Source organism: Vanacampus margaritifer, chromosome 19 (genome assembly GCF_051991255.1).
Source record: "Vanacampus margaritifer isolate UIUO_Vmar chromosome 19, RoL_Vmar_1.0, whole genome shotgun sequence".
NCBI classification, from domain to species: Eukaryota; Metazoa; Chordata; class Actinopteri; order Syngnathiformes; family Syngnathidae; genus Vanacampus; species Vanacampus margaritifer.
This window is the reverse complement of record NC_135450.1, coordinates 918,898-935,000: the sequence shown is the minus strand read 5'-3', so window position 1 is coordinate 935,000 and position 16,103 is coordinate 918,898. Positions and strand designations below refer to the sequence as shown.

General features: G+C 43.6%; 3 protein-coding genes across 8 annotated transcripts in view; all 3 read left to right on the top strand.

The window, feature by feature from the left end:
• lyrm2 (LYR motif containing 2) overlaps positions 1-1,263 on the top strand; it is an 18,803-nt gene extending 17,540 nt beyond the window's left edge. The window contains exon 4 of the mRNA XM_077552201.1: positions 1-1,263. This exon is cut by the window's left edge and continues 2,432 nt beyond it. The gene's annotated coding sequence lies outside the window, so the exon portion shown is untranslated.
• Positions 1,264-1,309: 46 nt separating this feature from the next.
• Positions 1,310-4,223, top strand: LOC144039000 (uncharacterized). The gene is made up of 3 exons (XM_077551830.1): positions 1,310-2,314; positions 2,400-2,472; positions 2,558-4,223. Exon 1 carries the CDS (start codon positions 1,662-1,664, stop codon positions 2,247-2,249), a length of 588 nt encoding a protein of 195 aa, XP_077407956.1. The 5' UTR covers positions 1,310-1,661; the 3' UTR covers positions 2,250-2,314; positions 2,400-2,472; positions 2,558-4,223.
• A 5,751-nt stretch (positions 4,224-9,974) lies between these two features.
• cfap206 (cilia and flagella associated protein 206) overlaps positions 9,975-16,103 on the top strand; it is a 95,963-nt gene continuing 89,834 nt past the window's right edge. For 3 of the 6 annotated variants that reach the window (XM_077553100.1, XM_077553097.1, XM_077553101.1), the window contains exon 1: positions 9,975-10,125. Coding sequence is in view for 3 of the 6 variants with exons in the window: in XM_077553097.1 (XP_077409223.1) it covers positions 10,024-10,125 (102 nt within the window). In the remaining 3 variants the exon portion in view is untranslated. Of the gene's footprint in view, positions 10,126-10,368; positions 10,550-16,103 lie in introns of those variants that run through there. The other 3 variants (XM_077553098.1, XM_077553096.1, XM_077553102.1) reach the window with 2 other exon arrangements.

Below are 16,103 nucleotides of genomic sequence, written 5' to 3'. Positions count from 1 at the left end.
GAAATTGTTTTGTCAAATTGTTACACTGTTGAATGGAAATAAACGTATTTTGCAAACTAAAAACACTTTTTCATTGTTGGTGGTGGTGTATTACAGAAGTAAAGCACTATTTAGGTGTTTGTGGCATCATTCATGGACAAAAAGAAGTGTAGAATTCACTAGAGTGCATGAAATAGCATCGTTTCACAAAAAGCTCTTTTTCTCCGCTTTTTGTTTCAAAACTTAGCATTTCGGTGAAAGTAACCATTTTCTATTGTTGATTACTGAAGAACGGAATAAGGTAGAAACAAACTTTTTTTTCTGATGAAAGATGAGAGTCCAATGTTTCATTTGGTAGTATGTGTGTTTCCATAGTCCAAACACAACATTTTCTGTGGACCTTGAAAGATCAGTCAAAATGCTTAAATCGGCTGGCACTGGCGACATCTGAACTGAAATAGTCTGGCAGTGAAAGAGTTAAATGAGGTTTAAACATAATTAAGCTATCTGTTAATAAATAACGTAAATGAGTTTTAAAAACGTACTTAATGTATTTTTATTGAACGGGTTGTATTGATATAAAAATAGTTTGCTTGAATATGGAATATTGATGAATTTTGCTAAGTCCAGATGTTTTCAATGTGCTTGTTTGTAATATTTTGTACATATTGTGTTTTCTTGTTTGAAAGGTTTTTTACCTAATGATCAATGCCTTGAAAAAATAAAAGAAAGAAAAGGAAAACTTGTCATTGAGTAAATCAGAGTTTGAATCTTCAAGTGAATGCTTGTCTCTTTCAAGTTGGAGAAACTGCACTTAAATCAAATAACTTATCAATAATAATTTACGAATCACATGATGACAAAATGTTGACTTAGTCACTCTAATGTTTGATGTCGGCAAACCTTGCACCTAAATACAGTATGGTTATTGATTATTAAATGTACAGGACTTAAAAAGTTACTTATTACTCTTTAAATAAATCTGACAGCTACATTCTTATTTAGCACCTGTTGTTGGATGTTTATTATTCAGTGAGGATTTTTGCCCTCCAAAAATCAGCCCAGATGATGTAGGTTAATATTTATTTTTTTATTTTTGGCAATGCTGTGATAAATTCCAATTATTTATTACAGTCCACAGTCATCTGGAGCGTGTATAATTTTAAATGGTGTTGGAGCTCAAAAATCATTTTTTTCTGACTAACCCGTGAAGAAAGGAACAAGAGAAAAGGATGTCTATGACAAAGGGCAAAGGCTGGAAACTCATTAGCTTTTCATAGCCACGCTGCGACCCCGGGGGGGGGGGGGGGGGGGGCTAACCCGTTGGACATTACTGAACCAGGCAAGACTACTGCTAACATACAAGCATCCGACGACCGTTAACTCTTTCACTGCCACTGACGTTTAAAGACGTCAAGTAAAAACCTACGCTTCACTGCCAATGACGTCAAAAGACGTCATCCAATGATTTATTTATTTTTTTTTCTTGAAACGGGTAGAGGAAACCCTCCCGCATGTCTGGTCAAAGTTTCAAGTCTGTCTGTTGTGCCTAAGGACTATTTTTGGCCCCTAGAGGGCAGCGATGACTCTCTTTTGACAAGATCGGGTGGGCGTCAGTAGTATAAAAGGCCAGGCGGGGCTAGAGCGTCGAGGAGTAGGCGAGAGTTGAGAAGAGACGAAAAATGGCGACCGACGGTAAGAAGCAGACCACGCTTGATAGATTTTTTGGAAAAGGAGAAGCATCAACCAGTGCTAAAGTGCACCATTATGATGACCGCGATGATGATGGTGATAAGGAGGTTGACGCCGAAGCTGCAGCGTTGACGCGGCGGCAGCTTCGTTCACGTCCTCAGGCCTCAGAGGCTAGCGGTGCTAGCGCCGGAAAACGTCGTGCACGACCGAGCACTTCTGCACGCGAGGACGTTCAATCCGACGAAGGTGATGATGATGATGGCGACAATGAGGTTGATGCCGAAGTTGCAGCGTTGACGCGGCGGCAGCTTCGACCGCGTGTTAAGGCCTCGGAGGCTAGCGGTGCTAGCGCCGGAAAACGTGGTGCACGACCGAGCACTTCTCCGCACGAGGACGTTCAATCGGACGACGACGAAGAGTATCCTGAGTCCGATGGATATTCTTCGGAGGAGTGGGTACAGTCTGACCACGGAGAAAGTGACTCGGACAGTATTTCATCCGCAGAAGACGTCGAAGGTAAGCACAAACTTGCTATGAGATACTTTTCTAGCACGCTGCTAGCACCTCGTGTAACGTGAATGTGCATTCATAGATCGTGGATCGTGCTCACAGCGACGTCCCACTGCAAAGACGACAAAGAGAGGTATAAAAAAAGTGTTTTCAATACACCGCAACAACAAAAGAAAACGCTCTTTCGATATTATTGTAATTGTATATATTTCTTTCAGCTGCAGCTCAGAGTGACGCTCCTCGGAGTGAGCAGAATAAAGGTCCATCAACCAGTGGATCCAAGAAAAAAACGTAAATATATATATTTATATATATATATATTGCATCACACTGATCTAAAATGAATATTATATGATATTGAAATGTATATTTGCAGATCCCCAAAAATCTGGCTGGCATGAAGCAGGCTGGCAGCCAAACTCCTTCCCCTTCACTGTGGAGCCAGGACCAAGAGGTGCCGCAGCAGAGCTGAATTCAACCCGGCCAGTTGACTTCCTGCAGCTCTTCATCACAGACGAACTTCTGCAGCACATTGCTGATCAGACAAACTTATTTGCACGTCAGTCAATGCAAAAACGGGCTGAAAGTCTGCCACACTGCAGGAGTCGTGCTTGGAAGCCAGTGTCTGTGTCTGAGCTCAAAACGTTTTTTGCACTCCAATTCCTTACTGGGTATATAAACAAGCCCAGTATCGAAATGTATTGGACTCAGGACGAAATAGAGACGACACCATTCTTCAGTCGCGCAATGCCTCGAAACCGCTTCCAGCTCATCTGGAGTTTCCTGCACTTCAACGACAACGAGACGGCACACAGTTCAGACGACAAACTATTTAAAATTCGTCCTGTGTTCAATCACGTTGTAAACAAGTTCAAGGAACTGTTTCAACCGGGCAGGAATATTTGTATTGATGAGGGAATGATGAGTTTCCAGGGACGTCTTTCGTTCAAAGTGTACAACCCCCAAAAGCCGGTCAAATATGGGATCAAATCATATATTTTGTGTGACTCCCAAACCGGCTATTGTTTCAATATGCAACCCTATGTTGGCATTAGTTGTTCTCTCCCCGATACAGTGTTCAACTTACTGGATCGTCTGCCAGGAAATGGGTACACACTATTCATGGACAATTTTTATAACTCTATTGCTTTGTGTGAACGTCTCCTGGCAGCGCGCACCAATGTTTGTGGAACGCTGAGGAAGAACAGGGGTGAACCCAGTGAGATAACGTGCCTAACCAACACTGGCCTTGGGGTGGGGGGGAAACTGGTAAGGCACAACACAAATGTTTTAATTGTGGCATGGCAGGACAAACGTTTGTTGAGGATGGTGACAACGTTTCACAAAGATGAAATGCGGACAGTGGAGGTGTGGCGGAAGGCACAAAAAAAAAAGTGCCTTTCGAAAAACCAATTTGTGTTGTGGACTACAATTCCAAGATGAATGGAGTGGACAAGATGGATCAAAACATCTCGTACCACCCATTCACACGGAAAACGTTGAAGTGGCACAAAAAGTTTGTTGCGTATCTTTTCCAAATATGCATGTTCAATGCTTACATATTGTACAAAAAAAAAAATGGGACGAGTCAACCTTTTTTGGAGTTCATCCAGCAGGTGGTGAGAGGGTGGCTGTTGCCACAAGACCAGGAGGAAGTTGGGATGGAAGAGCATGAGGAAGCCAGACAAAGTACCAGGTCACCGTATTTTGATCCTGAAAGCCGACTTGATGGTAACATGGCCAAACACACGCTGGAACACATGCCTGCTACTTCCCGGAAAAAAAAGCCAGCAAGAAGGTGTCGGGTCTGCATGCGAAGGGGCATTCGCAGTGAGACAAGGCTGTGGTGCAAATCTTGCAGTGTCCCCTTGCACGCAGGCGAGTGTTACACTGTTTACCACACAAAAGTAAAATTTATGTAGTTCAAACATCCACACAATTGTAAATAATCACACATGCACTGTTGTACACCTTTGTAAATAGTTTGTCAAATTGTTAGTTTTCTATGTAAATAAACTGTTTTTTTTTGTTATAAAAAAAGACTTTTTCATTGTTGGTGGTACTGTTTTATAGAAGTAAAGCACTATTTAGGTGTTTGTGGCATCATTCATGGACAAAAAGAAGTGTACAATTCACTGAAGTGCATGAAATAACATCGTTTCACAAAAAGCCGTTTTTCTCCACTTTTTTTCAAAACAGAGAATTTCGGTGAAAGTTACCATTTTCTATTGTTGATTACTGAAGAACGGAATAAGCTAGAAACAAACTTTTTTTTTCTGATGAAAGATGAGAGTCCAATCTTTCATTTGGTAGTATGTGTGTTTCCATAGTCCAAACACAACATTTTCTGTGGACCTTGAAAGATCACTCAAAATGCTTAAATCGGCTGGCAGTGGGGACAACCCGTTTCGGAAAACGTCTGGCAGTGAAAGAGTTAAACACGACCCCCACCAACCTACCGTGTGCTAAGAAGTTGGCACAAAACACAGAGAAGGCGACACCGAACACAAAAGTGGGAACTGCCGATATGGAGTGCTCGTTGGATTAATTTTGTATTAACTTCATTCAAGTGAATGTATTAAGATTAAATTAGCTCATAATTAATTACATTTAATATATTTACTTCAGATTAACTTAATTCAATTGTGTGTTACCAATTGAAGCAATTTTGTGAAAATGGTCAATAATTCAATTTTTTATCTTAATTTAGTTCAACAATTCTCTTTTTAGTGTGCAGCCAGCATTACTGTGCAGGGAATTCGTTGTGAGATGGTTATCAGGCCGCACATAGATGTTCTTGCATTTCCAGACAGTTATCTTTTTGAACCAGTTGAGGTGGCTCTGGCATCTGGTTCGGATGCCTCCTGGATGCCTCCTTGGAGAGGTGTTCCGGGCATGTCCCACCGGTAGGGGGCCCAGGGGACGACCCAGGACACGCTGGAGAGACTATGTCTCTCGGTTGGCCTGGGAATGCCTTGGGATCCCGTCAGAGGAGCTGGCAGAAGTGGCTGGGGAGATGAAAGTCTGGGCTTCCCTGCTGAAGCTGCTGCTCCCGCGACCCGACCCTGGATAAGCGGTAGATGATGGATGGATGGATATCTTTTTGAATGGTATCGTTTGACATTACAGTCCATCATCTACATACACAACTTAATCCGTCTTTACCTCTTCTTCTTCTTTTCCTTTCGGCTTTTCCCTTCAGGGGTCGCCACAGCGAATCAGTTGCCTCCATCTAACCATGTCCTCTGCATCCTCTGCTTTCACACCAACTACCTTCATGTCCTCTTTAACTACATCCATAAACCTCCTCTTTGGTCTTTCTCTAGACCTGCCTGGCATTTGTAAACTCAGCATTCTTCTGCCAACATACTCACTATCTCTCCTCTGGACATGTCTAAACCATCTCAGTCTGGCCTCTCTGACATTATCTCCAAAGCCTCTAACATGTCCCTCTGATGTACTCCATCCTGGTCACTCCCCAAAGAGAACCTCAGCATCTTTATCTCTGCCACCTCCTGCTCTGCTCCTGTCTTTTCCTCAGTGGCACTGTCCAGACCAAACAACATCGCTGGCCTCACCACAGTTTTATAAACCTTTCCTTTCATTTTAGCTGAAGCTCTTCTATCACACATCACACCTGACACTTTTCTCCACCCGTTACAGCCTGCCTGCACATACTTCTTCACTTATTTTCCACACACTCCGTTGCTCTGGACTGTTGACCCTAAATACTTAAACTCCTCCACCACCTTGGTCTCTTCTCCCTGTAACCTCACTCTTCCACTTGGGTCCCTCCCATTCACACACAGATACTCCGTCTTGCTACGGTTAACCTTCATTCCCCTCCTTTCCAGGGCAAACCTCCATGCCTCCAGTTTCTCCTCCATCTGTTTCCTGCTCTCACTACTGATCACAATGTCATCTGCAAACATCATAGTCCATGGAGATTCCTGTTTAACTTCGCCTGTCATCCTGCCCATTACCATAGCGAACAAGAAGGGGCTCAGAGCTGATCCCTGATGTAGTCCCACCTCCACCTTGAACTCCTCTGTCACACCTACAGCACATCTCACCTCTGTCTTACAGTCCTCATACATGTTCTGCACCACTTGAACATACTTCTCTGCCACTCCAGACTTCTTCGTACAAAATCACAGTTCCTCTCTGGGCACCCTGTCATAAGCTTATCAGATCTACAAAGAAACAATGCAGCTCCTGACCTTCTTTGTACTTCTCTATCAAAATCCTCAAAGCAAATACTGCATCTGTGGTACTTTTTTTGGGGCATAAAACCATACTGCTGCTCACAAATGTTCACGTCTCCCCTGAGTCTAGCTTCAACTACTCTTTCCCATAGCTTCATTGTGTGGCTCATCAGCTTTATTCTAGTGTAGTTGCCACAACTCTGCTTGTCTCCCTTTTTCTTAAAAATAAGCACCAGCACACTTCTCAGGCATATTCTCACTATCACTATCTTCTTCTTACGAACACACCTTCCTCCTCTCCTTCTTCCACCAACAGTAGTCCAGTTTCCACCGGCACCCTGTTGGTCAACAGCACTGATGGCGGTCGTTGTTAACTCAGGCCTCGACCGATCCGGTATTGAAGTTATATCTCTGATTCGCATGTTTGTTTGTCAGCTAAAGTTTTACGTCTGATGCCTTTCCTGACACAACCCTCTGTATTTATCCGGGCTTGAGACCGGCACAAGAAGACACTGGCTTGTGCCCCCTTGCGGCTACATTTTAATCCGTCCTTACATTTGCAACATTACCAGCCGTAGTCATGCGCTCACATCCCAGCATATATTGTATTGCGCTCTGTTTTATTCTTTTTTCTTTTTTTCTTTTTTGGTCGCTCTGTTTTATTCTTATACCCGTTTGAATAATGTTTTTATATTTCATCTTAAGTCAAAAGTTTACTTTCCCCCGCAGTATTGCACCAAAATTAAATTAATTAATGAGCTACCATTGAACAGGTTTCCCCTGTAATATTATTGTGATTGCAAAGGACTACATTTAAATTTACGCATTGACCCGAGCAACAATGTTCTCCCACGCCGCCTCCCTCTATGTGTTGCGCTTTTTTTTCTTCTAAAGACATGTTCAAGTTTGCCATATGATGACCACATTAAGATTTCCAGTTGGTGTAAAAAAAACGCGGAAGCAGAGGGCGGCGCCGCTTCACCGTTGCCATGGTGAATTGTCGAATCGGGGCTCCATTGATGTGGTCTTTTTAGTGTGGTGGTAACTCCAGGTGAAACTACTCTGCGTTGATCAAACTATCTAAAATTAGCTGTCCTGGAACCAAAAACGCTCAGCTTCCTATATCAGGGTATGTCAACTCGCTGTTTAGGGTTTGTTTGGTTTGGTTTGGTTTATTGAACACATAAACATAAACACATTCAAGTATAAATAAAAGAAAAAGTTTAAAGGAAGAAAGAAAATAATTCATCAATAGTGTCATAATATACATGTTCAAAAGGAGTAGGAAGAAGTACAAAAACTTATCTAGTCCTACTCCCTGTTACTTCTATCATGTTAATATACTAATAGGTTGTTTAAGTTGTTTTTATTTAATAATATTTCATAGGATAAAATCAAACAATGGAAAATAGAAAAAACATGCTTATCTTAAGTGCACAGATAATATTTTGTATGAGTTATAAGCTTGCTTTCCTAAATTAGGGCGACTTGAAAAACTAAAATTAAAAACCTATCACTGCGTTTTATCAAAAACAATATAGCTTCCCGGGACACGGGGCACCCCGGCGGCCCACAAGCCCCGAACCGCGTCGCCGGGCCCAGAGCGACGGACCGCGCCGGGGCGGCGCCGCCCCGAACACCAGGGAGAGCCCCGCAACACAGCACCCCCCACGAGACCCAGGAAGCGACCAAGACGCAGCCGCCACCCAGCAGCCAACAGAGGGGCAGACCCGCCCACGCCCAGCCAGAGGGGGGCAGCACCTGTAGAGTTAGTGCCCTGGCATACAGTGAATCCGAATATTAGCCCTTAGTGCCCATTGGAGGTGAATCTGCTCGATCCTGTTGGCAGCAACTGGGTTCCTGACTATAAAAACACAACCATTAGTTACAAACTGCCAAATGCAGAGACATCAATGTAAGCTATCACGATGTGGTAGCTCTCGCTAACAGGCAGAATGAAATAACCAGAATTAGGTTAAAATATTCTATATACGTAGACCATATTTCTATGAATTTTGATATTTGGTTTTTATTTGAGGCCGATATTTTTTCCATTAAAATGTGATTTATGAGGAGGTTAGACCATTGGTCGATATTCAGAGTTTGTTTATTTTTCCAGTTAACAAGAATTGTTTTTTTTTGCGATAGTAAGGGCTACAAGTGTAGATTGAAATTGTTTATGTGGTAAGTCAGTTGTTGTTAGGTCACCTAGCAAACACAAGTTTGGAGATAAAGGTATCCTACAGTCCAAGATAGCGGAAAGTTTTTCTAAGACTTTAGTCCAGAAATACATAACCGGAGTGCATAACCATAAAGCATGAAAATAAGTGTCTGTAGTGTTTTGTAAACACTACAGACACGTTTTTTTAATGTAAATTTGTTGTTCATAATTGATTTTTCTTACACTAATGTCAAAACAAGTTTTTATGGTGATTGGCATTGCATTGCAGACAAATAATTTCATTATGTGTGATTTGTTGTTAAGACATTGTTTCAATTAAGAATTTTACAATGGATATTTTCACACACGTACGCACAAACATATCTACATACACGAACATACACACACTCTATCAATTTCCTGCACTATTCATCTACTTTCAGCACCCCCCAACCTCTCTAAGCATGGCGGCTACTGGTGACATGGGTTCGAACCTTAAGTGGGTGGGCAGTACACGCACGTTATCATGTCCCCCCCCCCCTTTTTTTTTTACTTTGAGCCCTGCCCCTCCAAAGGTCACTGCATGCCCTTGTTGTCCATACCACCCTCTCACAGTGAGCCACCCTGTCACAGCAGTAACCACGCCGTCACAGGGTCTTGTTAAAAAGTGAAATGCTTCATGAATTAATGCTGAATAATATTCTTGTTTTGTGGACTAATCAAATGGCTATAGGTTATATTTGAAATTTTGAAGTCAACATTTTTTTTTGTAAAAACAATGACACCGATGATGTGTGAAATTCATATTTCATGGCTAATGAGCCTAATAATGGGGGGAAAATAAATGCTGTCTTAATGTGTGTTTTTTTAAAAGGACATTTCACTCGTAGCAAAACATTAGATTTTTCTAATTTATTTAATCTCCCATCACTCAAATAGCGTATAAAACGTGTAAATGACTTCATCTTCATTACCATCAAAAGCCCGTTCTGAGTCTTTTTGTTTTATAGATGTTTACAAAAGCAAAAAAATATTGGTATTGTATTACTGTTACAATACATGTTGTCAGTTCAGTCCTGCATATCAAAATTTTGTTTGCAGTGGTACCGTGTCCAGTTGTCTAACGTTTTTTTTCCTTCTGCAATGTCATTTTGCCAAGTTATATAGTTTTACTGTAATTTTTTTTTTTACATGTGTACTTAATTACAAGTCTTTTTTTCTTCTTCTTTTTTGAATAAAAGAGTTGTATCAGCGCTTCCAATACAAGAGTGCTAGTGCCTGACTTAGAACTATTTGTTCTACTTAAGTACTGTTCTCACTTACTGTAACCCTGAATAATGGAATGGCATTTTTAAAAGATAACCACAGCGCACTCTACTGGACGCAGTCTAAAGACTGGCCGCTGTTGCTGTGGTAACCTTGCCAACAACATAGCAGTACTTAAATTGCAGCAAGTGCCTGCTTTCACTATTATAGATGTCTCGGGCTATGGCTGAAAATGTTGTTGAATCCATAATTCGGGAACTAGTACACGAGTGTACAGTGAGAGGAGATGCGTTGTCGATAGACGTGGTCGAGGTAAGAAGATCCATTTATTACATGATTTTTGAGAGATTAGTCTGTGATAACACACACCAAAAAGTATGTAAGGTCTCAAAAGTCCCTAAACATTTCAACTGCGTTGGCAACAGTGACACTGTATAGTGTACGGAGGTGCCGTCTGCAAAGTAAAATTACGACGCACGTAAACGTTTGCGTCAACCAGTCCCTGCAATGACGTAGGCCTGCTACTTCGACGTTCTCTGTGACAACTGCCTCTAAAGAACAACACCAGCAGGGGGTAATAATTAGTCGTGTCGCTTGCTGACCGGGAGGAGAAGTACTCACAATCGCCAATATGCTGTGTGTACAAAGTGACCAAGACTCGGGAATCCAACAAGACTCCGAGGGTGCAAACCAGATTACTCCAATATCTAAAGACGACAGTGCACTCGCCACAAAGGTAACATTACTGGCCACGGCGGGCAATGCTGGCAACGCAAATACGTTGACCTAGGAAGAAAAAAAAGAGGAAACACCACCCTAAATGCTAAAAACTTAAAATAATAATATAAGAAAAAATAGTGGTAGAAATTGTGATGATCCCCCACCCCCAAATTTGAAATGCCTCAATCTGGTGTGCTTTGATCAAAACATTATGGATAAGTATGTATAAATAGTCCAGCAGCTCCTGCATATAAAGGCCTGCAAATAAAGGAATTGTGCATTTTGTGGTGAAAGCATGAAAATTGGCACACTTGTAGCCAAAGACATTCCCAATTTTTGGGGGCTATCAACACCTTCTTAAAATAACCGTCTTAAGATTTCAGGGGACACAAAAAATTGAGCCATTTGCATCATGAGATGATTTCGGCAGAAAAAAAATGACAGGCAATTATTTTAAGGCTGACTATATGGAGTATCATGAATGTTCAATGTGGTGCTCATGGCAGCATTATTAAAAAAATGGCCACCATAAACAACTGTTTTATAATTTGACCCTTCAAACTGATTTCCCATATAGTACTTTAAGACTCATAAGTAATAGTCTGGTGCAGTATGTCATTTTGACCATTTCTGTGGAAAGAAAATTATATTTTTATATTATGTTTTTTTTTCACTTTCTTTATTCTTTCTTTTTTTGTGGCTCAGTTGGGGTTCAAGTAAGCCTGAATATTAGGGTTACATTTTCCCATCCCTTAAGTCACTATTTTCAAAACAGAAGTTGAATATGCCACATGATGACCTTTCTAAGTTACACACAATCACAACTTTTTGTCTAACCCTATGTTTTTGGTTATAATAAATATTGTGGTATATTGATTAATTTTGGATTTATTTTGTTTGTTGAACATATAAACAAGTAGCAGAAACATAAAATAAAGATTTAAAAGAATAGAGAAAAAAACCTTATACAAGCATTAGTCAAGGTTTATATGTTCAAAAGGGAGTAGAAAAAAGTTGAAAACTTATCTAGTCCTACCCCTTATTCGTTGTATGTTTTAACTTATTTCATTGTTTGTACAATAAAAGGTTAATGTATTTCAATAAAAGAAAAAATTATAATCCTGGTCATGTATACAAGTGCACTTTGCGTACATTTGCCAGCAACATATGTACATGAAATTCATAGCCATATACCATAATACATTTATGAATGTATTATGTATATGTTGTAGTGATATGGGCTCACCACCGGTTAGAGGGGCCAAAGGGGCCGGTGCTTAATGGGCTGGGCGGCAGCCAAGGGCTTGCACCTTGGCGGTCTGATCCCCGGCTACAGAAGCTAGCTCTTGGGACATGGAATGTCACCTCTCTGGCGGGGAAGGAACCCGAGCTGGTGTGTGAGGTAGAGAAATTCCGACTAGATATAGTCGGACTCTTCTCCACACACAGCTTGGGCTCTGGTACCAATCCTCTCAAGAGGGGTTGGACTCTCTTCCACTCTGGAGTTTCCCACGGTGAACGGCGCAGAGCAGTTGTGGGCATACTGATTGCCCCCCGGCTTGGCGCCTGTACGCTGGGGCTCACCCCGGCAGACGAGAGGGTAGCCTCCCTCCGCCTTCGGGTGGGGGGACAGGTCCTGACTGTTCTTTGTGCTTATGCACCAAACAGCAGTTCAGAGTACCCACCCTTTTTGGAGTCCTTGGAGGGTGTGCTGGAGAGCGCTGCCCCTGGGGACTCCCTCGTTCTGCTGGGGGACTTCAACGCTCACGTGGGCAATGACAGTGAGACCTGGAGGGACGTGATTGGGAGGACCCCCTCCCGACATCCCCGATCAGAACCCGAGTGGTGTTCTGTTATTGGACTTCTGTGCTCGCCACGGATTGTCCATAACAAACACCATGTTCAAACATAGGGGTGTCCATATGTGTACTTGGCACCAGGACACCCTAGGCCGCAGTTCGATGATCGACTTTGTAGTTGTGTCATTGGATTTGCGGACGCATGTTTTGGACACTCGGGTGAAGAGAGGGGCGGAGCTGTCAATTGATCACCACGTGGTGGTGTGTTGGCTTCGATGGTGGGGGAAGATGCCGGTCAGTCCTGGCAGACCCAAACGTATTGTGAGGATTTGCTGGGAACGTCTGGCGGAATCTACTGTCAGAAGGATTTTCAATGCCCACCTCCGGCAGAGCTTCTCCCTTGTCCCGGGGAAGGCAGGGGACATTGAGTCTGAATGGGCCATGTTCTGCGCCTCCATTGTTGAGGCGGCCGATCAGAGCTGTGGCCGTAAGGTGGTTGGTGCCTGTCGTGGCGGCAATCCTGGAACCCACTGGTGTCCAGCGGTAAGGAATGTCGTCAAGCTGAACAAGGAGTCTTATCGGGCCTTTTTGGCCTGTGGGACTCCGGAGGCAGCTGACAGGTACCGGGTGGCTAAGCGGAAGGCGGCTTCAGCGGTCACTGAGGCAGAAACCCGGATATGGGAGGAGCTCGGTGAGGCCATGGAAAACGACTTCGGGAAATTCTAGTCTAATTCTACTCAATTCCACGGAAGCAGAGTCTGGGGACTCTAAGGTGGGTTCTCCTATCTCTGGGTTTGAAGTCAATGAGGTGGTTAGAAAGCTCTTCGGTGGCAGGGCCCTGGGGGTGAATGAGCTACGCACAAAGTTCCTAAAGACTCTTGATGTTGTGGGGCTGTCGTGGTTGACACGCCTCTACAACATCGCGTGGACATCGGGGACAGTGCCTCTGGATTGGCAGACCGGGGTGGTGGTCCCCCTTTTTCAAAAAAGACCGTGTCCCTTTTTAAAAAAGGGGGACCGGAGATTGTGTTCCAACTATAGAGGGATCACACTCCTCAGCCTCCCTGGTAAGGTCTATTCAAGGGTGCTGGAGAGGAGGGTCCATCGGGAAGTCGAATCTCGATTTCAGGAGGAGCAGTGAGGTTTTGGTCCTGGCCATGGAACAGTGGACCAGCTTTACACCCTCGGCAGGGTTGTCGAGGGTGCATGGGAGTTCGCCCAACCAGTCTACATGTGTTTTGTAGATTTGGAGAAGGCGTTTGACCGTGTCCCTCGGGGAGTCCTGTGGGGGGTACTTCGGGAGTATGGTGTACCGAGCCCCCTGATACAAGATGCTTGGTCCCTGTACAACCGGTGTCAGAGTTTGGTCCGCATTGCCGGCAGTAAGTCAAATTAATTTCCAGTGGGGGTTGGACTCCGCCAGGGCTGCCCTTTATCACCGATTCTGTTCATAACTTCTATGGACAGAATTTCTAGGCGCAGCCGAGGCGTTGAGGTGGTCCAGTTTGGTGGCCTCAGCATTACATCTCTGCCTTTTGTAGATGATGTGGTGCTGTTTGCTTCATCAGGTTGTGATCTCTAATTCTCACTGGAGCGGTTCGCAACCGAGTGTAAAGCTCAGCACCTCCAAATCCGAGACATGGTCCTCATTCGGAGAAGGGTATCTTGGGGTTTTGTTCACGAGTGAAGGGAGGATGGAGTGAGAGATCGACAGGCGGATCGGTACAGCCTCTGCAGTGATGCGGACTCTGTATCGGTCCGTTGTGGTGAAGAAGAAGAAGCTGAGTCGAAAGGTGAAGCTCTTGATTTACCGGGTCTACCCTCACCTATGGTCACGAGCTGTGGGCCTTGACCGAAAGAACAAGATCCTGGATACAAGCGGCCAAAATGAGCTTCCTCCGCAGGGTGTCCGGCTCTCCCTTAGAGATAGGGTGAGACGCTCGGTCATCCGGGAGGGACTTGGAGTAGAGCCGCTGCTCTTCCACGTTGAGAGGAGCCAGTTGAGGTGGCTCGGGCATCTGGTTCGGATGCCTCCTGGACGCCTCCCTGGAGAGGTGTTCCGGGCATGTACCACTGGCTGGAGGCCCCGGGGACGACCCAGGACACGCTTGAGAGACTATGTCTCTCGGTTGGCCTGGGAACACCTTGGGATCCCGCTGGAGGAGCTGGTTGAAGTGGTTGGGGAGAGGGAAGTCTGGGCTTCCCTGTTAAAGCTGCTGCCCCCGCGACCCGACCTCGGATAAGCGGTAGAAGATGGATGGATGGATGGATGTAGTGATAATTAACTCTTTGACTGCCAAAAACGTTAAATAACGTTTAGTAAAATCCTATGGAGGAGTGCCAAAGACGTTAAAAGACGTTGGTTTCAAAACAGAGGTGAAACTAACCATTTTCTATTGTTGATTACTCAAAAACGGAATAAGGTAGAAACAAACTTTTTTTTCCGATGAAAGATGAGAGTCCAATCTTTCATTTGGTAGTATGTGTGTTTCCATAGTCCAAACACATAATTTTCTGTGGACCTTGAAAGATCAGTCAAAAGATCAGTCAAAATGCTTAAATCGGCTGGCACCCACGGGATCCCTTTTCTGAAAACGTCTGGCAGTCAAAGAGTTAAGTGACAAACTGGCAGCCATCTTAAAAATCCAATATGGCCGCCAGAAAATGTGAAAATTCACAGTGTCTCTATCCACCTACTCCAATGCCCCATGAGCCTTTGTGTGAATTACGAACACGACTTCAGGGAATTAGTCAAAACCAGCATTTTTCTTGCATGGAAACTGTTTGCGTGACTCCACTGTCTATTCATTTACAGACTTTACCAATGTGTGAACGCCAATTATTGCAGCTTAAACTCCCTGCTAATATAGCAGGGTAGGATGACATCAAAAATAGGCCAGCGACAATGTAGTCGCATGCTTACTTTCCAAACGCTGTCGTTTCTAACGTGAGGCAATGAGCAATCTCAAAAGCTCTGAAGCAAATCAATACCTAAAGAATAATAAAGTTGGTTGTGTTTTATTAAGTCTTTTTTATCTTAAAGCTAGGAGCCAGCCAAACCCACTCCTTCCCACTACGTTACAGGCTGGGGTGGTCTAACGCTAGATGTAAACAAGCTTTGCTACTTGATGTCATAAACTGCAATCAATCTGAACCAAAAGTTTACTTCAACTTAAACAATAGTCACTGCAAACCTCGCCAAAGGCGCTCACTACATCTTAACGGCAACACACCCAGTGTCGGATCTCGCTTACCTTGCCGACTCTCAGTTCAAAGGGTTAAAGCTCCCCTTTATCTCCTTCCGCAGTAACATGGTCAAAACCAAGGAATTGAGGGGGGCTCTCCAAGCCGGCTTCGAGAAGGATTTGTTTAGGTTCTCACCGCCCCAGTTTTAGAGCGTCAGCGCGGTCTCGCTTCAAATAAACCCTTAATGAGTAACCTTTTCGAAATAAGGATATAATCTGAACACGCCCTTTCTACAGCGGCTCCTTCTCTAAATGATTGGTTGCACTTGTTAAGACCTAAATGAGTTCAGGTGGTTTTGTGAAACCACCTCGGGCTTGTTTCTTAATCTAAATTAAGCCGAAGTAATTTTAAAGATTCGGGGGAAAGCAGTTACCGATGTTAAGGTATAGTTGTTCATTCGCTAATAAGATCTAAGTGGTTGTTAAGAAGATAGCTATGATAGATATAGGGGTGAAAAAGAGATGATGAATAACAAAACTTATATACCTTGCTGCTTCTACACTTGACTCAAATTTGGTGTAAAAA